Source organism: Gopherus flavomarginatus, chromosome 6 (assembly GCF_025201925.1).
Source record: "Gopherus flavomarginatus isolate rGopFla2 chromosome 6, rGopFla2.mat.asm, whole genome shotgun sequence".
Lineage (NCBI taxonomy): Eukaryota > Metazoa > Chordata > Testudines > Testudinidae > Gopherus > Gopherus flavomarginatus.
This window is the reverse complement of record NC_066622.1, coordinates 32,625,482-32,652,684: the sequence shown is the minus strand read 5'-3', so window position 1 is coordinate 32,652,684 and position 27,203 is coordinate 32,625,482. Positions and strand designations below refer to the sequence as shown.

Sequence of the window (27,203 nt, the reverse complement as noted above, 5' to 3'; positions counted from 1 at the left end):
ATGCCACATGCCCCCCCACCAAGATGGATCGCAGCCTTCACAGGGGACAGATGAACCACGGCTGCCCTCTGCTGGTCCTTACTCCTTGCTCTGAAGCATGCAGTACTGGCCACAGCCAGAGTTAAAGCACTGAACCAGATGGACCTTGGTTCTGATCATGTCTGGCCAGGCCAGCGTTCCTGTCCCTGCTGAGACTATCTCAAGGTGACAGAAGCTCCCACCATCGTATCCAGGATGCCAAGATAAGAAGGAGAGCCTACAGCACAGATCAGGCCAGGTTCTGCTTTAACAAAGACCCCAGTCCCCTCCCAGAACTGGGGATAGAACCCCGGAGTCCTGGCTCCCAGACCCCCCGGCTCTAACACACTAGACTCCACTTGCCTCTCTGAGCTAGGACAAAACCCAGGACCAGATCTGCCAATCTAACTTCTCTGTCTCACCTCTGTTTTTCCCGTACAAACAGCCAAGGGCCTCTCCTATTTTACAACCACCCTTCTCCCCGGGCGACCCACTCGCCTTTGCTCCCCTCAGTACCTGTAGTCAACTGCACAGCAGAAGAGGTGGGTGTGCAGCACCGTAATGACAGCTGGGGGCACAAAGCCCAGAATCGGATCATCCAGTACGTCCAGGAAGTCAATCAGCTGAAAGAAAGAGCAAGAGTGTGAGCGTGTGCACCCCAGACAACAGGTCTTCATAGGGGCAGAAAGGCCAGAGCCAATCCCCCGAGCTGGAGGACAGCCCCTCACCCCCACATCCAGCCCATCCCCTGTGGTTGAACTAGGAGGATTCTCTTTAGACCAGGGGTGTCAGACATACAGATCCAGCCTGGCCAATGCATTTGTGTTGGCCGGAATCTCAGATTTCATGAGAAAAGGAGTCAGTTTTCAGGCCTCACAGCCTTCTCCATGTGCCTAGAGTATAACCAATTTCATAGCAAAATGACTTGCTCACGGTCACAGCAGGCCAGTGGCAGAGCTGGAAATAGAATCCAGGTCTGCCGAGTCCCAGTGCAGTGCTCTAGCCATTCGGACACCCAGCCTCACTTTATAAGTAGGGAAAAAGAGGCCCAAAGACTTTCCCCAGGTCACAGAGAGAGCCTGTGGCAGAGCCAGGAATCGAGCCCAGGTCTCAAGTACCTGGCGGACGCCCTAACCCCTGGGCAATGTCCCCTCTGGTCCAGATCACCTATTCCACTGTTGATCACGGCAGCGGAAGGAACTGGGTGGGGGCTTACGCCTGCAAGGGGCAAGAACTGCCACAATTAAACAGAGATTCGGGCCCTGCCCAATGAATGAGTTTGACTCCCCTTAGCTGGACACCAGGGCACGAGTCCAAGCCATGGAGGATCCAACCTGTCCCCTGGGAAAGCTCCACACCTTATAGCCATGCTGGTGTTGTCCCAGCTTCCACTCCTGGCCCCAAGGCTGCTACATTGCAGAGCTCCCTCTGCTATTCACCCAGGATGGGTGCTTCCAGCCCAGGACATACCTGTGTGTACCAGCTCTGATTGGTCAGCGCCATGTGATGTCGCATGGTGGCCCCTTCGAGCCGCAAGGTGACCAGGAACTCCTGGATTTGGGTTGCAAAAAGGGGAGATTGGGGAAGCAAAGTTAAAAAGCAGGGAGTCCACCACCCCAGATGGGGAAAGGCTCTGTAAGGGGTGGGATGGGGGGAATCCATTTATGAACCCCCTTAGGACACCTCCCCCCAAACCCACCAGGCCAGCAGGTTTCTAGCACCCCCACATGCCAGTCCACCACAGCGGGGCCCCATCCAGACCCATGACTGTTCATGCCAAGTCACCCTCACAGGGGGCAGAGCACAGGGAGACAGGACTGTCCCAGTGGCTCCCTGAGGTGGGGAAGGAACAGAGGAGATCCTACAAGGAAATAGCCTCTAGGAACAGACAAGTCAGATGAAAGCTGGCGCTGAGATGTTTTAATTTAAAACAATAAATGTTGCATCCCAGGGAGGAGTTGCTTTGGCTCTTAGCCTGTTTGGAGATGGGGGAGCAGAGGGAGCCTGTCCAGCGGATTCCCCTCCTCCACAACCCCGAGAGTGGAGACAAGATACCTTGATGTTCTTCTTCAAGTCCAGGTTGATGCGGATGGCAGCCGAGAGCATCTTGAGGGGTCTGTCCTTCCTGCCGCCCGCCAGTCCGCTCAGCACCCCCTCCTCCGAGGAGTAGATCGTAGGGTGCAGCCTGTCAGGGGGAGTGAAGCTGGGGATTTCCAAACGACTGGCCAGGAAGTAGTCCTCTACCACAGCTGAGGGGACACAGAGAGTTTGGCTGGCTGGCCGGCCATCCTTCCCACCAACCCCCTCCCAGTGCCCTGTGGGACACAGCACTAACCTGGGACTCAGGAAAGCTAGGCTCTGTTCCCAGCTCTGCCACTGGCCTGCTGGGTGATGCCAGGTAGAGAGTCACTGCCCCTCTCTCCCTCAGTAAAATGGGGTAATGATCCTGACCTCCTTTGTAACCCACTCCGACAGCTACTGATATAACCTTGGTATTAACTCTTGCAGCTGCATCCCCACCCTCTCCAGCATTGCTCTGTCTCTTTAAGACCCACCTCCACCCTAGATGTCCCCCCTCCCCACTCTGAGCTGCTGCTGGATGCAAGAGCCTTCTCCTTTGCAATTCCCACTGCAGGGAACTGCCTCCTGGCAGGCCTTAGCCCAGTTGCCTCTTTGGTCCATTGCCTGCTCCCACCGGAAGTCACCGCGACGTTGGGCGCAGGGGGCAGTGCAGGCCTGACCTGCTGCCCTTTGGACTGCATGGGCCAAGTGAAACCCTAGCTCCACCGCACTTCACGAGATCCCTACAGCACCCCCCAGAGGGCTCTGAAGAAGGCAGATGGGTCCAGCGTGCCAGGGAGCAGGGCTGCAACTCGGCAGCCCTAGGATCTATTCTGTAACCTTGGTCCCCTGCCAGTTGCCCCAGCAACTAAATGGGATAGGTATGAATCCATGGCTCAGTGGGAGAGTCCTGGCTCTCAGCCGCCACTGCATCAACTCATCAGACACAGGAGCAGAACCCCCACTCTAACGGACAAGATCCCCTCAGGACAGAACCCAGGAGTCCTGATTTCTAGCCCCCCCTCCACAATTTGAACCATACCTTTATGATAAAGAGTGACTCTCTCTGACTCTATACAGAGGTAGCCAAGCTCCTCCTGGCCCTTGTACTGGGACACGCTGAAGATGGTGCAGTTGTCCACATCCAGCACGATCTCTCCATGGGAGTCATCCACCTTCTTCCCCGCCTCACCCTGGGGGCAGAGGGGAAGGATGACGAGGGTCAGACGCCCCAGTGCAGACCATTGTCCTTCCATCCCGAAGGGTCAGATGGCAACAGTGATCCAGCACTGAGGAGCAGAAGCCTCTGGGGTTGGATGTGAGGCTATTTATATAGGGATCCCTCACTTGGGGCTCAGATGCAGCCACTTCTTAAGAAGGGTGCAAGGCTTATTTAAACAACACACAGCAACAGCATGCAGCAGCATGGTACAGTAGGGAAGGATCCAGTACCTGACTGGAATTGCAGAGGGAGTTGAAGGGTGGGCATTTGGAGAGGCAGAGGAGAATGACCAGGTTTGAATTTGTCCTGGACACTAGAAGGAGTAGCTCAGTTCTAGGGAAAGGCAGCAGCCCCCATCCTGGTCCCTGCAGCACAGCATCACCCAGTGCCACACTGGGATCCCCACTGGCTCAGAGGGAAGGGCTCCGCTCCCTTGCTCCTTACAGCACCCAGAGATCTCCCATCCAAGCAGTGCTCAGGCCAGGCCCTGTCTAGCTGGAGCTCAGAGGAGATGGCCATGCAGTGGGTCCCTGGGAGTTGCCCTCACCTTGGCCTCGCACAGAGCTGTCACCCTGCCCTTCAGGATAGAGACCATGGCTGAGAAACGGCTCTGCTGGCGTTGGCTCAGCTGCTCCCCCTTCCTCCGCTGAGCCACCGCCTCGTCCACTGAATAGAAGTGAGAGTCCTCATCCTCGGAGTCTGAGTCTGACGGGGACAGAGAAGAGGAGGATTAGTGGAAACTCTTGCTGCATGGGGAAACTGAGGCACAGAGGGGCGGGTCTTGCTAAAGGTCACATCAGGGCTGGGTATAGAACCCAGGAATCCTGACTCCCAGCCCCCCTGCTCTAACCACTAGACCTTAGCTACCTTCACAGAGCTGGACACTGGACCCACAAGCCCCTTTCCTTACCCTGCATCCATCACAAAGCAAGCAACCGTGATGCTATTTCCCACCGAGAATCCTTCACTCCCCATTTCCATTAAGGCGTCACAGGTCAGTGCGGGTGATAGGAACCTTTCTCTGGGTTTGGGGGAGGGGCGTGGCTCCTTACCCAGTTTAAAGGCAGACTTGCACATCTTGAAGTTGTCCTGCCAATACTTGGGAGGGGGCGGGTGGTTGGGAAAGAAGGCCCCAGGTGCAGCGCCCCCCGCAGGCCCAGAGGAGCAAAGGAATGGGCTGGCTGGCTCCCACATCAGCAAGTCATTATTTATCCTGGGGAAGGAAAGGAAAGATGCTTCATGCCTACGAATGCCCTTGCCTCCCCTAGACCACGAGCCCCTCAAAGCACCCCCAACCCTTCCCCAGGCCCAGCGGTGTTTGTTATAGACCTGGCCTGCGTGGTATTGAGCGTGGCACTGACACAGAAGGAGACAGCCCCTGCCTTAGAGAGCTTACCACTGAGTACTCTCATGGGGTGCCTCCAGGGTGCTGCAGGGAACAAGATGGGCCACTCAATAGGCACCACCTCCCATTTTGCAGGTGGGGAGACAGGCACAGGAAGCAATTTGCACAAGACCACCCGGCAAGTTGGCAACAGAGGTGGGGATGGAACCCAAGAGCCCTGACTGCCAGCTCCACCCTGCTCCAACCACTAGAAGCCACGCCCCTTGCAAAGCTGGGACCAGAACCCAGGAGTCTTGGGCCACCTGGGATCCATCTGCTCAGGCCTGGCCTGCCCCAGCCAACAGCTCTTCCAACCCCAAGCACAGGCAGGGCCAGGTCCACGTGAGTTGGGCACTGCCGGTGCCCCGTTCAGCAGATAGAAGGTCAAGAGTCCAGGGGGCAGGCAGGGAGGATTCAGGGTCTGACCCTTAGAGGCTGCCTGGCCCTGCGGCTGCTCCTTGCCAGCCAGGATACACAGCTAGATGTCTCCTCCCCTTCCATCCCTCCCCCGATACCTGTTATAGATGCTCTCGTAGAACTGCTTGCTGGGCAGGAAGATATGGACACTAGGCAGGGTCACTTCTAGGGCATATTGCGAGGCAGCCACTGTCTTGGCCTGGAAATCCGCCATCTCCTCAGGGTCTCCAGGGATCACCATCTTGGGGGGAGGCCAGCACAGGAGGGGTTAAAGACTTAAGGAATAGGCACCCGCTTTGGCCAACTACTAAACCGGAAAGTTCTCAGCATGGAGGCTGTGACCCCCATGTAAGGGGTCATGACCTCCCCGTGTCTCTTCCTTACTGGTTAATGGGAGGGGAGAGCCCAACCTAGATGGAAAGGGGACCTGATATGGAAGTGGCTTGAGAACGCCAATTGGGCTGTTCTCACATCTCCGAGGCTCCTCCCTCAGGATCATTCAGCCCATACCCTAGGTCCTCCCTGCTGCATCCCTTGTATCCTGGTGGGCTAACCAAGCCATCTGCCCCAAAGAGAACACTCACACCTTTCCTGGCAGGATCAGACCCCCTGGCAGGCAGGGCGGCATTCCATGCTCCCACCCTCAGCACTATCGCCTCCCCACTGAGCGCCAGGGAGGGCCGCCCCCCTTACCTCCTCAGTTTCATACATTGTCCTTTTGGAAGAGAAGGGGGAGGGCTCGGGCTGCCGCAATTCACAGGGACTCTCCACCATTGACAGATCCATCTCCTCCTTGTCCATCGCCAAGTCCCACTGGGACAAGCTGTGCTGGGGGGTCAGGGTCACCATGATCCTGCACAGGGCCAGGGGGAGGGAAAGTCAGAGGGCACAGGGTGAGCTATGTAGACCCCCACCCTATACAGGGCTACCTGCCCCCTTCTCAGATGCTGCAGTGAAAATTTTGCCCCCAACACATCTGAGCTCCCCATCCCCCGCCAGCCCTGTGCACCACAACAGGGTGCGCTCCATGCAACCAGAGGCTGTATGATTGGATGACAATCAGCTGAGATGTAGATAAGGGAGGGAGCTGGTGGGATGGGAGGGGCTCTGGAGGAGGGAGCTGCTCCTACTGGGGTGCAAATAGGGCAGGGAGATCAGCCCCCTAAAGCAGACTCACTTTGGGAAGAGGTATTTCTTGCCCAGTCCTTTGGCTGCAGGGTCAAGGGCTTTGCTCACCCGGATGCAGGGTACAGAGAGCCTCTCACCATCTTCGTACAGACCTGCAAGGAGAGTGGCTGGACTCAGTGCCCAGACACATCCCCACCCCCTTCCAAACACTGCCCTTCTACCGTACACCCAGGAGGGCTTTGTAAGGGGGCTAGGGGAGAAGTAAAGATGCACGACTCCTGGCTATCCCATCCCTAGCTCTGGGAGCAGAGCAGGGAGGGGCACAGGCATCAGGATTCCTGGGTTCTGTTCTGGGGTCTAATGGTTAAAGCAGATGGAAGTGGGAGTGGGAAACCAGGACTCCTGGGTTCTATTCCTAGATCTGGCAGACTGGGAGGGCAGCCTACTGGTTAGAATGAAGAACGGTGTCAGGATGGCTCTGTAAGAGCATTCAAGTTTTTGTAGGGTCTACAGAACCAAGAGGGATCCATTTAGAAACACCCCTTCCTATTTTACAGCAGGAGACATGGGGCCCCATGTTCCTCACAACTCAACCTAAACAGAGAGGGTCCCTGTAGGCCTCATGTGTTGTTCCTGCAGCCCCTCAAGGGAACAAGACACCCCTGGTAGGGTCGCTGGCAGCGGGGACCCATCCCTGGGCCTATGGATTCTAGAGCCAGAGCAGCCACTGTCCAAGTCTACTAGCCCAGAGGCTACAGCAGCCTCCTAACCTCCACAGGGAACAGTGAGCAGCGACAGACTTCCCAGGAGGCCTTGCAGCTCAGCCCTTCCCATGCTCACCATGCAGGTCGCTAAAGGTCACCTCCAACCGGGTGGGCTCCCCATAACCCCCCGGCCCTGCCCGCAGCTCCATCTGGAACACCACATCAGTCAGCTCCAGTCGCAGGCTCTCTTTGCGCACGGCTTTCTCCATCCAGGGCTGCCGCTCCGGCTCGGGCCGCAGGTCCGGCACTGGGAACTGCAACCGCAGGGTGGCCTTGGGTGCCGCCAGCCGCACGGTTGTGTGCCTCTCGGGGGCATGGAGAGACTCTGCCTGGCGCCAGCCACAAGAGGGAGAGAGAGGAAAGGGTTAACAGGGGCCTGGTTGCCCTCTGGGTCCCCCGCCCATTGCAGGCGCAAGCATCTCCCGCTCTGCAGCCATCTGGGAACAATGCCCCCTCTTGGCAGATGCTCCATCCCCCACACTCACCACATGCATGTCCGCATGGAGGCCGGGGGCTTGATCATGCATGGACGCCGATGCTGCCAGATGGAGAAGGGACCCAAGCCGGTCTAGGACACCCAGGTCCACATCAGAGTGGAACTCTGCCAGCTCCGCCAACAGCTCCGAGCTTTGCTTAGCCCCAGCCTTCTTGAGATTGCTCTGCAGGGAGAGGTAGAGCCATCAGAGCCCTGGGAACACCTCCCAGCTAGGGGAGATGCTGCTCGACGTGGGGGTGGGGGTTCGTTCTACAGAGCACTGGAGTGAGGGGGAAGCTCAGGTGCTGGCCCCAGTCATCTGGGACTGTACAGACTGTTGTATTATTGTAGGGTCTCTTGTGATTGCCAGTGTGTTATTCTAGGATCACCCAGGGAGGCTGAGGCTTCCTTCTATCTCCACCTGCTTGGCTTCCTCTGCTGCTGATGCAGCCCCACCCAATCTAGCTGTGTAAGATTACATGTCCCTGCAGGTCCCAGCATGTGGAACTGAGATCTACTGGCACTTAGCCACATGTCCGGTCAAGCCAACTGACCACAAGACAGCTCCTGTCACAGTCAGGCCAGGGAAATGGAGTACCAACCTCAGGAGAGCTCTTGCCACCCACAGGCCAAGCCAACAGAGCACCAACCACAAGAGACCTCCACTCCTCCTACCCGTTCAGGCACATTATTGAAGGGTGGGCATGTGGTTTAAGGGGCCGGATTGGACTCTGGACACTTTGGTACTATTCCATTGTGTGACCCTTGGACCAGTCACTTCTCCACTTGCTGCCTCAGTTTCCCCATCTGTAAAATGAGAATAACCCTTCCTTTGTCTAAGCAGACTGAGCTCTTCAGGTAGGGACCCATCTTACTGTGACTGTGCAGTGCCTGGCACAATCGGGCTTTCCCTCCTCCTCCACATCTGAGCTGGGGACTCCAAGTGCTACTGAAATATAATTTAATAGTAGCCAACCAGAACCAACAAAGCCCTGATCTCAAGAGCACTTCTACTCCCCGGAAGAGGGGCAGGACCAATGCTCCCAGGAGTGCTCTCATCACAGCAAAACCGATAACCCAGGGCAGCCAGCATCCCCCGACCTCCCTGCTGCGAGAACCCAGTGCAATGCCATCAAGCGGCAGCCTGCGATGGCTCTGCTCCCTGTGAGTGGGGCAGAAAGGGAGAAAAAAAACACGCCAATTTCACTGAATCTCAGACACCCTTCAGCCTCAGGCTGCTGCTCACCTTGGATGGCAGCTTCTCAGACTGCTTGTAGTGGATCTGGGCGCAGGGCCGGGCCGAGGAGTTATAGGTGAAGGCACTAGGGTTCTTGAAAGTCATTAGCTGTAGAAAGAAGGGGTGGGGTGAAGGCTTGTGCAGCAGGTCCAAACATGAGAGGCTTGGTCAGTTTTCCCAAGAACAGATTCAAGCTGTCCCATACCCACCCACCCACCCACCCTTCTCTGGTGTTTCATCCCATTGGCTGCTGGCACAGTAGCTGTCAGGGACAGAAGGCTCAGGTGGCCTGGTCCCCTCCTAGCAATGGACAGAGTCATCAGGTCTCGTCTTCTTTAGCCCACACAGTCTGTTCTCCAAGCCAGTCCAGCATACCATGGGGGAGGGATAGCTCAGTGGTTTGAGCATTGGCCTGCTAAACCCAGGGTTGTGAGCTCAATCCTTGAGGGGGCCACTTAGGGATCTGGGGAAAAAAATCAATACTTGGTCCTGCTAGTGAAGGCAGGGGGCTGGACTCGATGACCTTTCAAGGTCCCTTCCAGTTCTAGAAGATTGGTATCTCTCCTATTATTATTATTGCACCTTAGGGAATAAGTCTACGTAGACTGATGAATTCCATTTGCTGTTTGGGACTGGAACAGTCTGTGTGGATTAGACCTTCTGGTCTGTGGCAGAAAACAGACCATGTCTGAGAAGCTGAAACAGGACCATCAACTTTCAATAGACCATTTCTGGTGAGGCCGTGCGCCCCCTGCTGGACACACCAGGCTATTGTGTTTGGACCCATGGGCTTTAAGCTCCCCTTTGTCTGCACAGGCTTCAGTCACCATCCCTGTCCTTGGTTTCTCTGGCACACTTCCTGGGCACAGACTGTCAGATACCTCTCCATGGAAGTGGGACCTTGCAGCCCAGCTGCCCTAAGTCCATAGTCTCCTTGTGCCCCCTCCTGCCCCTCCCCCCCCAAGAGACCCCAACAGCTTACACCAGCCCTTTCCCAGAACTCCACCTGTGGGCAGGGCACTCTGGTTTATAGTTTAAGCCTTTGGGACACATGATAGTGGAAGGCAGCAGACACAGACTTGCAGAACAATTTCTGCAACCATCACTGTTCAGACAGCACAAGGGTCTACCTGGATCCGTAGATCTCAACGCCTACACGTCGTTCCCTGCCTCCATTTCCTCACCATTGGGGCATTCTTTGTCATGGATGTTTAACAACCCCTGTGCCCAACAGCGGCAAAGCATGGAAAAGCCCAGCATGAGAAGAGAGGCAGGAAGAGGTGTCAGAAGTGGCTTTCCACAGAGAAATGCTCTGCAACGGCCTGGCCCCTTGGCTAGAACCAGGAGGCTGAGCAGAAGGGCCCTGGCTTCCCTGAATGACACTGACCAGAACCCAAAAGACTCTCAGGAGCGGGCAGGGCTCGGAGGGAAGGACTGCATTCAGGTGCTGTGTGTTCGTCCACAGATCTGAACTCTCGTGTGCTTTCCAGGAGCAGAGTGTGCATTGCGGGTGGAGAGGCGGGTTTAAGGAGTCCCTTTGTGAAGTCTGGGTCCCTTGCTTTAACTGCAACATAGTCCCAAAGGGTTGAACTATTTATATGCCGGAGAGCTCATGAAGGCAGAACTCTAGGAGCAGCATGCATAAGCTACTGAGAAGATGTGGGACAAGCATCAGCACTGGTTTGGGGGCCCACGGCAGCTGGGCTGCAGCACCCCACCTCTCAAGAAGGAGGCCAGAAAGGGAGTCTGCATCTCCGGAAAGTGTCAGCAAGGCCAGGACCGAGGCAGCAACTGGACGCTGCTCAGGCCCAGTGAGCTTGAAAACGTGTGGAATCCAAAGATTGGATCCATGCACCAGCCTGGTGATTGGGTGTTCACTGGGGGTGACTCTGACAGCGCTCTAACACCCCACCCCTGCCCTTTATCTTCTGGATTAGACTACCACAGGCTTAGCCCTGCCTGGGCATCAGCTGGCCCAGCTTCCCCCTGCCCACAACAGTAATTTCCTTCCCTCCTTGGGCTTCACACCCTTCTGATCCTTGCCTTGCATGTGCCCTTCTCCTCTCAGGCAGAGACCATGGAGCACAGCTAGCAGGAGCACTCCTCCGCTCCCAGGCAAAACAGATCCTCCCCATCATAGCCAGCCCTGACCCTGGGGCTCAGCACACCATGACTGCAGGCTGAGGTCTCATCCCCCTAGACATTCCCGAGCAACAGCCACGGTCAGGTCAGAAGAAGTGAGGAGGGCCGGAGAGCCATGACCCCAGTGCCCAGCCCTGGGTGTGACTCTGCAATCCGCTCACCACCCATTACCTCGGTGTACTCTGGCTTCTGCTGCCTGCACTCCTGGCTGGCGCTGGCCCACAGGCACTCCAGGATCTCCAGCATGCCGAAGCTCACCTCTGAACTAAGCATGTGCAAGGAGCCAGCTGCTCTCTGTTGGCAAGTAACCTGTATGGCTGCTCCAGTAAGCCTGGGGGTGGGAAGGCAGAGTCAGAGCCTGCAGGAGGGGTTTGACAGCCCCGGTGCTGTGGCCCAGGCAGACTTCACAAGCTAAGCAGGCACAGGGACAGTTAGCACATGGATGGGAGACTTGAAGGAGTGAGGTGTGGGGGGATGCTGACCCCTCACAGTCCAGGCTTACCCCAGTGCCTCAGGAGAGATACTAGGGGGCACTGTGCTGCAAGGAGTGGAATGGGGGTGCTCTCCTTTTCCCCCAGCTCAGCACTAGAGGGCACTGTGCCACAAGGAGGGGGTGCTCTCCTTTTTCAGTCAGTGCCAACCTCAGTGCGGTGCTAGGGCGCACTGTGCTGCAGGAAGTGGGATGGAAGGGTGCTTTCCCCTCACAATCAGTGCCGGCCCCAATACCCCAGCAAGGCACTAGGGGTGCCGTGCCCTCTCCTCACAATCCATGCTGGCCCTCCCTCCCAATGCCCCAGTCCCCTGGAGATCATACATTTAAAACATCCCCTGGTACCTGCCTCCACACCACTTCCCAGACTGGGGTAGGAAGTAGCTAAGGTGTATCATGTGTCCCCCACGAGGGGCAGGGAGTTGCACCCAGCCTACCTGAGGTTACTGTAAGGACAGGCCTTCTCAAAGCAATGGCGCAGATGCCTAAAGTCCCGCCCACCGAAGGCAGAGTCTTTGAAGAAAGCCAACTTGGCAAAGAAATGCTGGGCCAGCTGGGGAGGGGCAGGTGGGCCAGGGCACTGATGCAGGACCGTCAGGGTGAGGCCGCCCACCGTAACTCTGAGCAGCGTCTCTGGCCGCAGGCTCTCCAGGGAGGGCAGCTGGGGGGCCTTGCCTGCAACAGATCAGGTACCTCGGATCAGACAGTCCCGGCAGCGAGAGCTCCCCACCCCCTAGGCTAGTCCCAACACTCCTGGGCTAGCCTGGCTAGGAAAGGGACTACAACTGGCCATTCTCCCCACTGTGGGACTCGCATCAGGTCTTCCACACTAGGTGAAGCTGGTGCATTACAACCAACCCCCAGAGGATTCTGGGAAACCTGCTAGGGCACTCTTCCCTCCAAGCAGGGGCTGCAGGTTGGGATTACCAGGCAATGGCAGAGTTGTGGTTGGGGGCAGGGAGGGGCTGGCGGGAGCCCAGTGCTGGGAATAGAACTCAGGAGCCCAGGCCGTACAACTTCGCAGGGAGAAAGAGGGGTTAGGCCAACAGAGGTGTGGTTTTCCAAAGGGGAAGGGTCAGGGTGGAGGGGGAAACCGAGGCCCTTCTTGCTTGTTGATCCCCCGCAGGGGTGAGGCACTAACCTAGCTGCCCCAGTCAAGTTCCAGTGGGGAGTTATTGCCTTCTACCTCTCTCAAACTCACCTGGATGTGGCAGCCCCCATGCCCCAACCCAGAGGCAGGGGCATCTCTGTGTCAAGTGAGGGATCCCTGTATAAACAGTGCCCACGCTCCACCCCAGAGGTGTGTACACTTACCCCTAGATGGCCGAGTCAGATTTCAGCCATGAGTGAAGGAAGACTTCTACAGTCAGTGAGCTTCAGGGATGGACTCTAAGCCTGCAGCCCCCCAAACAGGGAATAGAACCCAGAAGCAGACACTCCCAGGCCTCCACCTGCTCTAACTCACTAGAGCCCTTTACCATCCCAGACCTGGGACAGAACCCAGGAGTCCAGGCTGCTCTGCCCCACCAAACCCCACTGCCTTCCCAGCACTGGGTGGAACCCCATGTTCCCCACTGAAGTGCAGCACGAACCCAGCAGGATGGGCCCCACTCACCTGGCAGTTTGCTCAAGCCCTGCAGGCCCGGGAGGGTAGCAGCAAAAGGGGAACGGCTGTAGCGTCTGGGGCTGCTCAGGATCAGCTGCAGAGAGAAGCGGAGGTTAGGGATGCGGAGCCAGACCAGGGTGGCACAGATGAGGTTTGGTGGCAGCAAGGTGCTCCCGGGACCACGTGGATTTGGGAGCAGAGCAGGCACAGACAGCTCCAGAGGGCTCCGCTTGGTTCTAGACACAGGCAAGGGGAGGGAGCTGAGGGGGAACAGTGCCAGATGCTGCAGCTATGCCCTCCCACTCCGCCCCAGACCAGCAAGTTCTCACCCCTGGTGCAAAGGAAGGCGGCTGCAGGGGGCAGGCACTGTAGTCACTGTGCACAGAGGAGTCGAGCTCGATGTCGGAGAGATCACTGACTGAGCGCACAGAGGTCACGCTGCTCGTCATGGCAGCCATGGAGAAGAACATCTCTGGAAGGCAAAGGGGGAGAAGCAAGGTCACGGGAGGGAGGCGGAGCCCCAGCAGAGGGACAGGCAGCCTGTTGTACTGGGAGACCATGCAGCATGGGGGCAGGAACACCAGAAACTGCTGCCCTCATAAGGTTTCACACAGTAAGGGGGCTGAGGGGCACCAGCAGAGCTGGGATAACACACAGGAGGTGGGTTGGGACTGAGGGACACCAGAAGAGCTCAGTGAGAGTCTGGCTGCACAACTCCATGCTCTGGTTTTGTAGTGCCCCAGTGTGTAATCTCCATCGCCCTGCAGTGGCAGGGCCACACAAAGGATAAGAGACCTGCTGTTGCTGCCAGCTGAGGGAAATCCTCCCTGAGCTCAAGTGGGAGTGGCCTATGCTGCTTCTGGAGCCAATGGGCCAAGGCTCCTCATCCTGGTTCCCCAGGCAGGGTTAGGGGTTTGTCTGCAGCACACAGGCCCCGATGTAGGGCAAAGTCTAGCACTGACACCCCTCCTCCCACAGTGCACCTCACCCAGACATCACCTCTGTTCTCTAGGCCCATGAAGCTCTCCAACTCCTCCTCAAGCCGGCCTGGCCCCAAGCCCTGGCCCCCGTGCAGCTGTTGGCTCAGATCCTGTTCTATCAGCTTCAGGTCCTCAGAGTCCAGTGGGCGGCTCTTGCTTAGCTTCTCCTGTAGGCCATTGGCTTCTTGGGTTGGGGAGAGGAGGAGCCGTGGAAGTTAGGGAGGTGCAGAGAGGAGATAGCCCTTGGGGACCAGCTGGGGTACTGGTGGGGAAAGAGGGGCTTGGGCTGGATCCCACTGGCACGTGGATTGCCAGGCAGAGACAGCCGAGCCCCGCTGAGCGAGCATCTCCCCACCCCAAGGGCAGTACTGATCTTGGGAAGCTGGCACAAGTCAGTCCCCCAAGAGTCACGAGATGTTTGAAAAGATGACGGCTTTGGGCTGTCTCTGGACTTGCCCTGCCCATTCCATGCATGAGGGGCGCTGCCCATGCCCCTTGACTAGGTAAGGTGATGTAGGGCAGGGGGGTGAGAGCTCCTGCTGCAAAGGCTGCTTCTGCTCCTCCCGTGCCCAGCACTTAATTCTGCCTCCCCAGTGTCCAAACCAAACTTGTTCCCCCAGACCCATCTGCTGTGGCCTCACTTCAGCTCTTCCTGGGGTTCTCTCCCCATCCTCTTCTCCCAAGCTGGGCATTGCAAGGAGGGAGAGGGCAGGAGATGAGCTATCCTGAGGTGCTGGGCTCTCGCTCCTCCCTCCTCCTCTCAGCCCACCTAAGCCTCTCTCATGGGGTTGGGGGGGAGACACAGCGAACCCTCAGGACTGCTCTTCTCCCCTCCCCCTCCCCTCCTGGGGGAATGGTTCAGGTTGCTGACCAAGGGAGAGAGAACTCTTCCTTCATCAGCTCTGATTGGTTGCTCTGCCCCAGGAGGTGGGCAAGTGGGTCAGGCAGCCAATCAGAAGAAGCTTCCCCCAACCGCCTGCAGAGGTCAAACTCAGGCAAAGGGCTGAAGCTTCTGGTGCCCTCCCCAGACAGGGCTGCAGCCCAGCCAGCACCTGTCACTGGCAGAGCATCCAGAGGGGTGCCAAGGGGCATGTGGTGCCCAGACAGACAGCCGAGCCCCAAAATCAGGGGCACAGGGATACTAGGCATGGATAGCTGAGTCCAGATCACAGCAGCAGCTCCTCCAAAATTCTCACAACAGAAGGAGCATCAAGCCAGCAAACCAGGTGGTGATCCCCCGATTCCTCTCCCCAGGCGTCCTGACTCCCAGCCTCCTCCAGCTCCAACCCACTGGACCCCTTTCAGAGCTGGGGACAAAACCCAGCAGCCTCTCTAGGTGTTACCAAGAGCTGTGTTTAGCCGGGGTGGAGGAAAGGGTGGAACGACCTCCCAGCGGTGGCTCACCTGAGACACTCAGTGCTGTCAGCAGGTCATGCAGGTAGAAAATCTGCTGGGGGGAGACCAAGAGGTGCAGGGATCCCAGCTTCCCATCCAGCTCCAGCTGGGGAGAGGAGACAAGCAGAATTCACTAGGCAGGTTCCTCCTTTTTCCCCCCTCACACCTCCACTGAGCAGACCAATGGGCCCATGCAGCTCCTCCTCCCAGATCAGACCAATGGGCCCATCCAGTCTGGCTCTTCTCCCAGCCACAGGATGTTCCTGAGGCAGTGAGTTCCACAGGTGAACAGCATTAGGTGGTGCACTGTGCCACATCTCCATAAGACCCCCTTTCAGCTGGGAAAATGGGGAGTTGGGATCCCCCTCACCCAATGTTTCTCACCTTGGGCCCGGGAAAGGCCTCGTTCTGCTTGAGTTTGATCCTCATCTCCATGTAGCCAGAACAGCTGCCAATTTGCAGGGGACGGTCAGGAGACTCGGGCGCCTCTCCACTGGCTGAGGACAACGACTCGCTCATCTGGGGTTGGGGCTGGGAAGATGGAAAGGAGAAGAGTTTGGTTGCTACAAAGGGTGAGGCTGGTTTGGGACCAGCAGCCCCTCCCATCCCAAAAGGATTCAGTGGGCTCTCCCTGCATGGCAGCCAGTGCATACCGAGCTGCCAATGCACACAGCTGGGGAGAGAACCCAGAAGCTCTCTCTTACAATCCCATGCCTTGTGTTCAGATCAGGATTCCTAGGTTCCTTCCCAAGCCCTGAAAAGGGAGTGGGGTCTAGTGGTTTGAGCAGGGGGCTGGGAGCCATGACTCCTATACATTAGACCCACTCCCCTCCCGCAAGCAGGCCCACCTCTCCCCTCCCACGGCTGTGCCTGGAGGTACCTGGGGGCCAGGCACAGGCGAGGCTGCGCTTTCAGGGAACTCCTCGTAGTACAGCTGCACGCCACTCAGCTGCAGGATCTTGTGCACGAAGGCCGGGGGTTGGTGGATGTCAACTGGGAGCACCTGGTTAGGGTCCTTCACTGCCTCGTCGCAGTAATCCAGCCTGGGGGAGCGAGTCACAGGGGACTGAGTTAGACACAGCCCCATGGGTACCAGAGCTGGGCCAAAGGTGGCCTCAGACAGCTGGGTATTTAGCACTTAGACTAGCACTTAGAGCAGTGAGGGGGGCTGGGAGACAGGACTCCTAGTTCTATCCCCAGTTCTGGGGGGAGAGTGGGGCCTGATGGTTAGAGCAAGGGATGCTGAGAATCAGGAAAACACTGAAAGGGGGAAGAGCACCCCTCACTGAAGCCCCCACATGGCTCCTGTACCACTCCATTCCTTCTGGGATGTCTCCCATCCAGGTACCAGCCTGACTTGGCCCAGCTTAGCTCAAATTCTGACAGGATCCCCAGGGGAACAGTCTCCTTCTCCACACTTCATCGGATACCCCCTTCCACACTCAGGAGCAGAACCCCCATTACCTTTTAATATGCACCTCTAGGGCCACCCCAGTCTGAGAGCTGCTGGGTACATGCTCCACCCGAACAATGGTGTCCAGGAACGTCACCTTGATCCTCCGCAGCACTGGGCAGGGGATGCCGGAGAGAACCAGAGATGTTAAGGGACCATCTTGCAGTAATTACCTCTGTTTCCATCTGTAGCTCTCAATGTGCTTTACAGAGGAGGGCAGTATTATTATCCCTATTTTACAGATGGGGAAATGGAGGCACAGATATTTGCCCAAAGTAACAGTGGTGGACCTGGGAATAAAATCTAGGTCTCCCAAGTTCCTACTCCAGTGCCCTATTCACTAGGTCATACTATCTCCCACCCCCAGGAGCTCTGCACTAAGCCTCTCTCCTCTGTCCCATATTGGTTCTTATGGAGGGCGGGTTATCTGGCATTCAGCCACACAACTGACATCTGCCACAATCTCTCTCCAACTACTCCCCTTTGGGAGGTTGGGGGTGCAGTGGAGTGGTATGTTTTGGGAGCATTTTATCTATCTTCTACCCCAGTGGTCTCCAAACGTTTTTGAATGCGCACCCCTATCAGTAAAAATGTTTTGCGCATGCACCCCTGCCGCGCCGGCTCTACCATTTTTGCCGAAGCCAAAAAAAAAAAAAAAAAAGCATGCTCCTCCTGCCGTGCACCCCCTACTTTGGAGACCACTGTGCTACCCTTCTGTACATGTTACCCTGAGTTTATACCAGACAAGAAAAGTTGCTTACCACTGAGATTAGTGGTTAGACTGTGAGCCAGGACTCCTGGGTTCTATTCCCTGCTCTGAGACAGGAGTAGGGTCTATGTGGGTTAGAGCAAGGGAGGCTTGGAAACAGAACCCAAGAGCCCAGTCTCCAACTCTGGGACTGGATTTGGTTCTAACAGGTCAGAGCAGGGTGGGACGACGAGTCAGGATTCCTGAGTTCCATTCCTGGATCTCCACCTGCCCCTTGGTTCCCCATCTGCAATGAGATTCTCCTTGGCTCTTGCCCTAGAAGATCCTGGGAGAGACTCACCCGTCTCGATGGTCTGGGCGAACATCTCAAGGCCCTCAAGAGGCTGGGGGGGCTCCTCAGCCTGGTCCTTCAGGCACTCCTGGGCCAGCTGCATGCTCGTGGTCATACATGATGACCAGCTCTGAGACTCTGTTCCCGGGGTGGCTGCGGGAACGGAGGGGCACTTCGTTACTGAGGGGCAGTGAACCCTGAAGGCACTGCCAGCCCCATCCACCAAAGGCAATGCCCAGCAGGCACACACTCACCATCCACCTCAGAGCGCAAAACAAAGGCACAGAACAGGAAAGGGACTCAGGCAGAAACAGAATCCAAGCCCCAGGCTACCCTAGCACTAGGCCTTGGTTTCCACACCTAACGTTGGGGATAGTTCTTCCTCTGTCTCGAGCAGGGACTGTCTCTCACTAGGTCTGTGCAGTACCCGGCCCCAGGGGGCCTGGTCTCAGGCCTGGAGGGGTCTGTGCAGCACCTAGCAGTGATGGGGGTGGGGCTCATACTCTCACCCTGGGCAGGGGGAGGGGAGAGATGTCTGTAGGAGCAATTTTAAGAGCCCCTATTAATTATTTCTGCTAGCATCCAAGCAGCCCCCCAGCTCTGAAAGGGCTAACGACCCTCCAGAAGCAGCCACCCGCTCCCAGAACCCCAGCTGGTGAGGTCAGTCCCCACCCTGGAGCCCTCACGTCAGGTGCAGTCCATCTCCGTGCGGTGCACTAGCAGAGACCCCAATCGAGGCCTGGCTGGGACAGGGGCAGGATCCCCAAGAGGTTTGTTAAAACCACCTCTCCTGCAGGTAGCAGGGCAAAACTCACATGGGGGGGACCCCACTTCACACAGTTGGCCAGCTGTGACCTTTGATCATCACCAGGGCTTATGGGAAATGCCAAGCAGGGCAAGAGATGCTGAGCACCTCTGCATTGCAGGGAGAAAGAACAGCAAATTAAGACACCAGTGCCAGCTACTGGCCTGCCCCTGGGACCACACACTCTGAGAGCTCAGGCCTCCGCAGCTGGAGTTAAAGGAGCAACACCCCTAATGGGCACGGGGAGCAGGCACTAGCCAGAGCGCAGGCTGCTGTGGCCATGTCCCTACACCAGGAGGAGGCTGGGAGCAGCCCCACCCCGCAGGCCCAGCTCTCACCACTGCGGTATTTGGGCCGGCACGTGATCTGCAGCCCTGTCACCTCCACGGTGCAGTTCTCCGTCACCAGCGCCGACCAGGGGATGGTGACCGCGATGCTGTTGATGAAGCCATCCACAATCTCCAGTGGGGTGCTCACTGACTCCAAGAGCTCATTCACCGACTGCAAGGAGAACAGAGGAACATTCAGACAGAGATCACTCACCTGAGACAGAGATGCGGCCACCTCTGGGGTGGGGCAAGGGGGGCTGTTTATACCAGGATCCCTTGCCCAGCGCTGATACAGATACCTCTGGAATGGAGTGCGGAATCCAGCAGATATTCCCTTCACTGATGCACAGGGTTATTTGACCAAAGACAGCAAAGAAAGTGGATGTCAATTTTCAAAGTCGCCCTCAGCTGAGAGCTTCATGGAGTTCACATTTATTTAACCTCCAGGCCCCAAAGTGATTGTGTCAGGATTCAAACTAGCGGCATCTCTGAGCCAAGGGATTTCCAACTTGTTGCTAAGACCACTAAGCTCCTGCGCTCCCATGGGCTCCTACCCTTCAAACCTTCCCCAATGAAGGACAGAGGGGTTAAGCATCACACCAAGTATTAAAGGTAACTTTGATACCTACCATCCTCTGAATAGGTAAACTGAGGCAGGGAGGCTGGGGTCACACAGCAAGCGAGGGCAGAGCTAGGAATAAAATCCAAGAGTCCTGACTCCCAGCAGCCACCCCAGCTTGAGCCACTGCTTGGCTTGCAGTTTGCTACCTTTTTGGAAACAGGGAGCTGACTCAGCACTGCATTCCCCACTCCTCCAGGCAGAGGCAACTCACAACTTCCTAGTGCCTGGAACAGCCAGATTCCACTTCAGGGCCCATCGTTAACCTCAATGGTGAGTGGCGAAGTGTGTGAATCCAACTGGCCTGTCCACATTCCAGCAGGGTACAAATACCCTGGGCACTTCAAGCTGCACTTCCTGTCCTAGGCTAACATGCCCTGTAGTGCCCCACTCCAGAGCTGGCTGTATGTCACCAGCAGCCAGCTGATTCTTGCATGCTGCACTCTTATCTGGGAATCCTCCCTCTGATGCCAGATGACATGGATTGTTGTTCTAAAATCTACTCTGGTGACAAGGGCTGGGGAGGTCAGGTGACTTGGTTGCAAAACTATTTGAGCAGAGGAAGTAGCAGGCTGTCTGGACAAGGTTTCCAGCTAGTTAATTGAAGGCCTCATAGAAATGCTAAGTATTAAGGCTACTGGATTATTCTGACAACAACGCTTGGGATCCCAACTCAGATCGGAGACCCTCCTCATCAGGCCAGAGGCTGCACAGCCCTGCCTCGCCCCCTCCCAAGATCAAGGGCCCTATGGCGCCAAACATTGCACACAACAAGATCAAAGTCCTCCCTCATACCAGGCACCGCATAGACCAAGATCAGGGTCCCCCAGCACTGCACAGATCCCCCCCCCCACAACCCAAATCAGAGGCCCCCATTGGGCTGGGAGTCACACAGATCCCCACCCCCAGACCAAGATCAGGATCCCCCAATCACATCAGCCCCCACAAGGACAGTGCTGGCCAGTCCCTGACCTGATGAGCTTCTAATTGAAACAGACAAAGGATGGGAATGGAAACTGAGGCACAGAGAGACAGTGGCAGAGCTGGGACTAGAACCCAAATGTCCTGCCTCCCAGCCCAGTGCCCTGGCCACTAGACCATACTGCCACCATGTGTCACACACAGCTCAACAGGAGCGGAAAAAGGCAGCCAGTCCAGCGGCAGCCAGTTGAGGCTGTATTGTGCCTTGTGGAACAGCTCCCTGGAAAGCCAAGAATTGGGAGGGTGATTGAGACATGACAGGGGGGGAGGGCAAGTAAGGAGGGACAGTGGGACACAGTAGTGGCGGTGGGGACACACAGAAGGCCAGTCCCAACATGCCAGGGGAACATCATTCTAACAGGTGTACAGTGACCGCAGCTGCTAATTATAACCCACTCATGAAGGACAGCAGCCCTGTTCCCCAGCAGGTAGGACAACAGCCACCACCGTGCAAGAGGCGTGACTCACTGGCACTAGGATTACGGGCTGGCTGGCCAGCCCAAAATGGCAACACCCCCTGGCCTGGCAAGGAAACTAAGGCAGGGCTGGGCCAGTGCAGAGAACAAAAGGGAGCAGATTTCCTGAGGGGATCTAGTGGGTTAGAGCAGGGGGACTGGGAGTCAGGTCTAGCAGTAAGCAGGGGGCTGTGAGAAAGGACTCCTGGGTTCTATCCCAGCTCTCCTGCTAACTCACTGTGTGCCATTGGGAGGTGCAGCCCCTGTGCCTCAGTTTCCCAATCAGAGACAATGCCTCTCCTCTCCTCTCCCCCTCCCCACAGTCAGGAAACCCTGAGTCACAGAGCAGATTGATGGGCAGCTCCGGGGCTGGCGTGAGCCCAGGGCATTCATCAGCCCTGGGGTCTGATCGCTCACCTACCCACACTCTCCCTTCCCCCTTTGGTATTTTCTGTATGGCACACCATCAATACATACATGCAGCGCAGCCTCACCTGCAGTGCCAGGCTAACCCCAGAACCAGCGGGGCACAACCAAGAGCAACTGGCATTACCAAGCCACTTGCAATATAGCGCCACCAACTGAGGGCCTAGAGCTGGAGAGAGAACCCAGGAGTTCTGGCTCTTTGCCCCACTCTGACCCTCTTGACCCCACTCCCCCATTTTGAAACTGACATCAGAAATATCTCCCCCTCAATTGCTACAACAGCAGTGGAATTCCATTTCTCACTCTACCACTGAACCCCCGTGCAAGCTTGGGCCAGTCACTGCCATTGCTCTGTGCCTCAGTTTACCCATGTGTAAAATGACCTTTCGGGGGAAGAGAAATGGAGAAATTTATTATTAACATTAGTGAGGCTTCCACAGAGGATGCCACAGATGCAGCTTAGCAGAGCCCAGGGGGTCCATTCCCAAAACAGGGAGCCAAAGAGACCCTAGCAAATTCCAGAGTGGCCAGGCAACTGTGGACAGAACAGGATTAAATGAGGCTGCAGCACCTCAGATGCTGGTAGGCCCTGACACCTTGGCTGTCAGGGCCTACCAGCTGGGGGAAGCATTGCAGGCATTGGGGGCAGCATCAGGCAGGGATCCCTGGGCAAGAGACAGCCACAACTCATTAGCAGACTGTCCGCCAACAGCCTTGCTCCCCGCATGCCACCTCGCTCCAATCAGACCCCATTCCCCTTTCCTTTGTCCCAGGGCCCAAATATCCACCAGCCATGAGATGTCAGGATCTGAGACGGTACAGGTGGCAGAAACCTATGGGGACTCTCCCCACACCCCCAATCCTCCCAGCTGCCCCACCCTTAAGGTGGTTGCATTTCTGGGGCAGGGGAGTGGAGAACTGGGACAGGAGATGGGAAGGTGGATGGCCACATGCATCAGCTCATGGCTTTACAGCGCCCAAACCTGGAGGCTAGCCAACTCACCCAGCTTCTGTGGTGACTGCCCTCTCTGTGACTGTGACCCTGTCCCACCTCCATCTCCATTAACAGCATGTGATGCAATAATGGGGGCTTGATGACCAATGACCCCACAGGCAGCAGCCATGAAAGCTTCTAGCAGCCTGGGGAAGACGCAGAGGTACATACATACACTGCACTGGGATCAGCTCCAGAGGAAACAGACACCCAAGAGCCATCTGCTGCCACAGTCCAATTCCCAAAGGTTGGATCAGAATGAGACCACTGCCACCAGGGACATGTCACACAAAAGCACCACCCCATAGTGCCAGGGACACTTGCAGCGAGTGAGGGGCTCAGGAGGCAGCACTTTCCCCTCCCAGTCAGTGCTGAACCCAATGTCCCAGCCCCAGAGTGGTGCTGGGGGGGGGGGGGCCTTGTGCTTCAGAAAGTGGGGTGGGGACTCAGCAGGGGGTGCTCTCCCATCTGCAAGAGTTCAAAGATGAGTCACAGCACATGCCTGCAAGCAGGGTTTCTCAAACTAGGGGTCGGCCTCCACCCCAAACCCCGCTTTGCCTCCAGCATTTATAATGGTGTTAAATATATATTAAAAAAAAAAAAGTGTTTTAATTTATTGAGGGGGGGTGTCACACTCAGAGGCTTGCTATGTGAAAGGGGTCACCAGGACAAAAGTTTGAGAATCACTGAGCATAACCCATCCCTCAGCCTCCTAGACTCTTCTCTCCCCCCATTCTGTTGATGTCCCTCAATTCCAAGCCACAGCCTCACTGAGTGGCTCCACTCTGATTCTCCTTCCCAACCTCCCCCACCCCACGAGCAACACACCCCAGGCCCCATGCAGCTTCCTTGTCCCCTCATTCCCTTCACACTGGGGCACTGGAAACTGGGCCCTGACACTCGCCACAACACAATGCTGGGCTATTATTTGGGACCTGGTGACATGACCCACGACTCAGGGACATACCCCACTTCCCTAAGACACTACACCTGGAGTGACAGCAAGGTTATTAACCCAGCAACTGCAGCAGCCCCTCCCCCAACTCAAGGTGGGCAGAAGACAAGGAACAGTGGCCCAGCTCCAAGGAAGGTGGAGAAACTGAGGCACAGCACTGCTGCTAATATAAACCAGGGGAAGAAATGTAAGGGTGGGCTAAGTGGGTGAATGGCTCAAATACAAGCACACACCCCACATGGGGTAAGACTACAGAGTTGGGCTCCCCAGGAGTGGGGGTGAAACTTCTAGCATTAGCTTCATACCAGCCTAGACAGGGGTAGGAGACAGAGCACTGGACTAGAAGAGGGTGGGTGTCTATCTGTCCAGCTCTTTCCTGGTTGTCTCACATCATAGAAGATTAGGGTTGGAAAGGACCTCAGAAGGTCATCTAGTCCAACCCCCTGCTCAAATCAGGAACAATCCCCAGATGGATTTTTACCCCCGTTCCCTAAATGGCCCCCTCATGGATTGAACTCACAACCCTAGGTTTAACAGGCCAATGCTCAAACCACTGAGCTATCCCTCCCCTGCAGGAGCAAGGAGACTATTAGCCAGGAGACTGGCCAGATAGGCTCAATGGAACTTCACCTCCAGCAAATGAAATCCACAAGGAACAGGCCATGGGAATATACCAGCATCAGCACCCCACGGACCATCCTAGCACACAGGGTGGGAGTTGAATTAACCAATTCCTCCATGAGGCCACTTCCCAAGTGGTCCATCACCCCCTCGTCCCAAAAACACACAGTGCAGTTAGTGCTCTATAAGCTGGGTATTTCAGAGACACAACCCTGAGCATGGAGTACTGCCTGGACAACTGGGAGACAGTGAAACACACAAAGGATGACAACCCATCCTGAAGCTAATTTCTTCCTGGTGGAATCAGTCACTGTCACTAATCGCACCCACCCTTTCTTCCCAGTCGCCAGTCTGCTTTCTGGCCCTGCATACACCTAGTTCCTCCCCCAACCCCCTCTCACCCACAGAGTCACATTGCCCTGTGTCCCTCACCTACGTATATAGGTAGATGCCTCTCAAGATCCTTGCTACTCCTCCCTGAACCCCATCCCAGGCCCTCAACTCTATGGATCAGGGGATATGACTCCCATTTGGGCTCCCCACATCACCTGGTTCTCCTCTCTTCCCCTTCAGCTCCCAGCTACAGATCTAGGCCCATGCCACCTCCAATGCCTCAGCACAGATTCCAGCCCCACCCCAACCAACCTTGCCCTCCACCTCCACCTCAGCATCCTGTTTCCCCTTTGGCTCACACTGTCCTTCTCCAAGGCCCCGCAGTGTCCTGGACCCCAGATACGGACCCTGCCAGCAGTTCCCAGCCCCTCACCCATACATTGAGGTCGATGTCCCCCAGCCCGGGTACCAATCTCAGCCACACTCATCCAGTACCCTGGCTTCCCCTAGTCCCAACCAGCCCCCTCACCCACATCGAGGTGGATGTCGTGCAGCACACAACCTCTCCCCTCCAGCTCCCCACCCCCCATGTCGAGGTGGATGTCCCGCAGCGCCCCCACTCCTGCCCCGGCCCCTCACCCAGATGTCGAGGTGAATGTCCCGCAGCGCCCCGGCGCCCTGGTACAGGTCCAGGCTGAGCTGCTCCAGGCTCAGCCGCTCCTCCAGGTAGTGGCCCAGGTAGTGCTGCAGCAGGTAGCGGCAGGCCCGCTTCTTGATGGAGCTGGACCAGGGGAAGAACCAGCGGGACATGGCTGGGTGGGGGACAGGGGGCCTGGAGGCAGCTCTACCCAGCCCGGGGTGCGCCCTCCCCACCTCAACTTCCCTCTGCCCCGCTCCGCTCCGCGGCCGGCTTGTTTTCTCCCAGCGCTGGCCCGCTGGCAGGGCAGGCCCCGCACTGATTGGCTGGGAGGATGTGGCCCGTCCCCTCGCGCTCTGTTCTGATTGGCTCCGCGGGAAAGCGCCACAAAGCGACCCAGACAGGTATGAAATAGAGTCCAGAGACCGAGACTGCGTGTGCGCACGTTTTTCCCGCTGTGAAGGGGCTGGGACCGTGCATGCGTCCCACTGACCAGAGCAACAAATGGACTCTCCGGGCGCTAAATAGGTCCCGACGCATCCTTACTGCGCATGGGCGCAGTGGGCTGCGCTAGAAAGCGACACCCCTAGTGCCAGATACGTGCCACTCACCCGTCCGTACAGCGCATGCGGGAAGGGGCCAATACGAGGAAGTGGAGTGAAACAGTTCCTAAGGCCCCATTTTACAGACAGGGAAAGGTAGAGGCTACGTGATTTGTCCAAGGTCACACGCAAATAAGTAGCAGAGACTAGACTGGAGTCTTTTGAGTGTTAGCCACTGGACCGTCAGCCAAGAGCCCCAGATAATACCATGCCTGGAAGGGGACATGGTGAGGGATGGGAAAGCTTCAATTAAACATTGGCGGGGACTTAGCAGGATGCAATAACATTGTGATGTCTTCTCAGTGGAATGTGATGTCATCATTCTGTGTGGTGATGTCACTGTGCTCTTTTGTGGTGTCATTTCACCTTCCTGTAATGCCATAATAAAATTGGGCCCAGCCAGGGCCATGCCCATAGCACATACCAGTTCAGTTTCCTGAGGACTGAAATGCTTTAGCTGTGATGTTAACTAAAATATTTGAACTTAATATACGGGTAACTGGGTGAAATTCTTTAGCCTGTGATATAGAGGAGGTCAGACTGGAGATGATCTGATGGCCCCTTCTAGCCTTAAATTCTGTGAAACTGTTAAATCAACCAGAGAGTCCAGCTGGGAGGAAAAAAAGCAGCCAAAAGAAGGACCTTTGGACAGCCAAAGAACTGCTCTCAGTTTTGGTTGGACTTTCTCTGCCATATGCTGATCGGCTGTTTGCTCTAACCCGCTATCGCCCTCACACTCTCTTCATTCTGCTTCACTCTACACCTGTCTCTCTTACCATCTCCTCCCTTGCCCTGTCCCCCTCATCATCCTTTTCTACACCTTTCTTCCCATTTAGCCCCTCCGCTCCAAAATAAAACCTCCCCATACCCCAAAAATCATTAAACTAATATGCTGTTTGCTGCCATCACATAGATTGCTCTGCCTGTGTAGGATACCCCTTCCCTCACGCTGTATCTGTCTGATATACTGAGATTGTAGGATCTTAGAGGCAGAATCTGCCTGCTACTCTATATTTGTGCATGGCTTAGCACCATGCGGTAGCATTCTTGGCTGGTCCTTAGGCAATACCATACTAAACTTGATGAACAACAACAATAATAGTGTTGCATTGTAACATCAACTGTGTTACATTGTGATATCATAGCACTGTAGTTTGATGTCATAGCGCAGCATTATGATGTCATTGCATTGCTTTGTGATGTCCTAGCACTATATTATGATGTCACTGTGAGACAGTGATACCATCATGTTATCTGTATTGTGATGTCAGTGTGCTTCCTCATGATGTCACACGGCTGTATTGTGATGTCACCGTGTGACATTCTGATATCACATTGTGATTAGCTGTGTGATGTCATAGTGCTGCACCGTGTTGTTACAATGCCATTGCACCCCAGGAAAATGTCAACAACTGGCACAGATAAAAGCCAGTGAGGCATTGGCAAAACATCACCCAATTGCACTAGAATGCCTTCCCGGTGGTAGTGCAGAAATGTCACCCTGGCAGCACATGCAAAGTGCCCTCGCTGTGGCACAGCACCACAAGCTGGTGTCCATATGCTGCTGCAGCATCGAGCACAACAACATCATGACAACCCAGGCAGCAGCATGGCCCATGGAGGGGATGCTGTGG

The 27,203-nt window shown here is 56.2% G+C and overlaps 1 protein-coding gene across 2 annotated transcripts in view; it reads right to left on the bottom strand.

The window, feature by feature from the left end:
* The window catches only part of ATG2A (autophagy related 2A), a 38,162-nt gene extending 12,912 nt beyond the window's left edge, over nt 1-25,250 (bottom strand). Inside the window, exons 1-24 of one of the 2 annotated variants that reach the window (XM_050958838.1) lie at nt 24,970-25,250; nt 18,956-19,118; nt 17,822-17,965; nt 16,784-16,886; nt 16,200-16,362; nt 15,704-15,850; nt 15,329-15,425; nt 13,944-14,108; nt 13,274-13,416; nt 12,954-13,038; nt 11,776-12,013; nt 11,020-11,179; nt 8,716-8,814; nt 7,480-7,653; nt 7,071-7,323; nt 6,280-6,382; nt 5,796-5,955; nt 5,201-5,343; nt 4,354-4,514; nt 3,849-4,006; nt 3,122-3,272; nt 2,074-2,267; nt 1,489-1,569; nt 535-641 (exon numbers count right to left, since the gene is read on the bottom strand). In XM_050958838.1, the coding sequence (XP_050814795.1) occupies nt 535-641; nt 1,489-1,569; nt 2,074-2,267; nt 3,122-3,272; nt 3,849-4,006; nt 4,354-4,514; nt 5,201-5,343; nt 5,796-5,955; nt 6,280-6,382; nt 7,071-7,323; nt 7,480-7,653; nt 8,716-8,814; nt 11,020-11,179; nt 11,776-12,013; nt 12,954-13,038; nt 13,274-13,416; nt 13,944-14,108; nt 15,329-15,425; nt 15,704-15,850; nt 16,200-16,362; nt 16,784-16,886; nt 17,822-17,965; nt 18,956-19,118; nt 24,970-25,140 (3,563 nt within the window). In that variant the 5' untranslated portion in view covers nt 25,141-25,250. The remainder of the gene's footprint in view (nt 1-534; nt 642-1,488; nt 1,570-2,073; nt 2,268-3,121; nt 3,273-3,848; nt 4,007-4,353; nt 4,515-5,200; nt 5,344-5,795; nt 5,956-6,279; nt 6,383-7,070; nt 7,324-7,479; nt 7,654-8,715; nt 8,815-11,019; nt 11,180-11,775; nt 12,014-12,953; nt 13,039-13,273; nt 13,417-13,943; nt 14,109-15,328; nt 15,426-15,703; nt 15,851-16,199; nt 16,363-16,783; nt 16,887-17,821; nt 17,966-18,955; nt 19,119-24,969) is intronic. The other variant, XM_050958839.1, reaches the window with a different exon arrangement.
* Between the last annotated feature and the right edge of the window lie 1,953 nt (nt 25,251-27,203).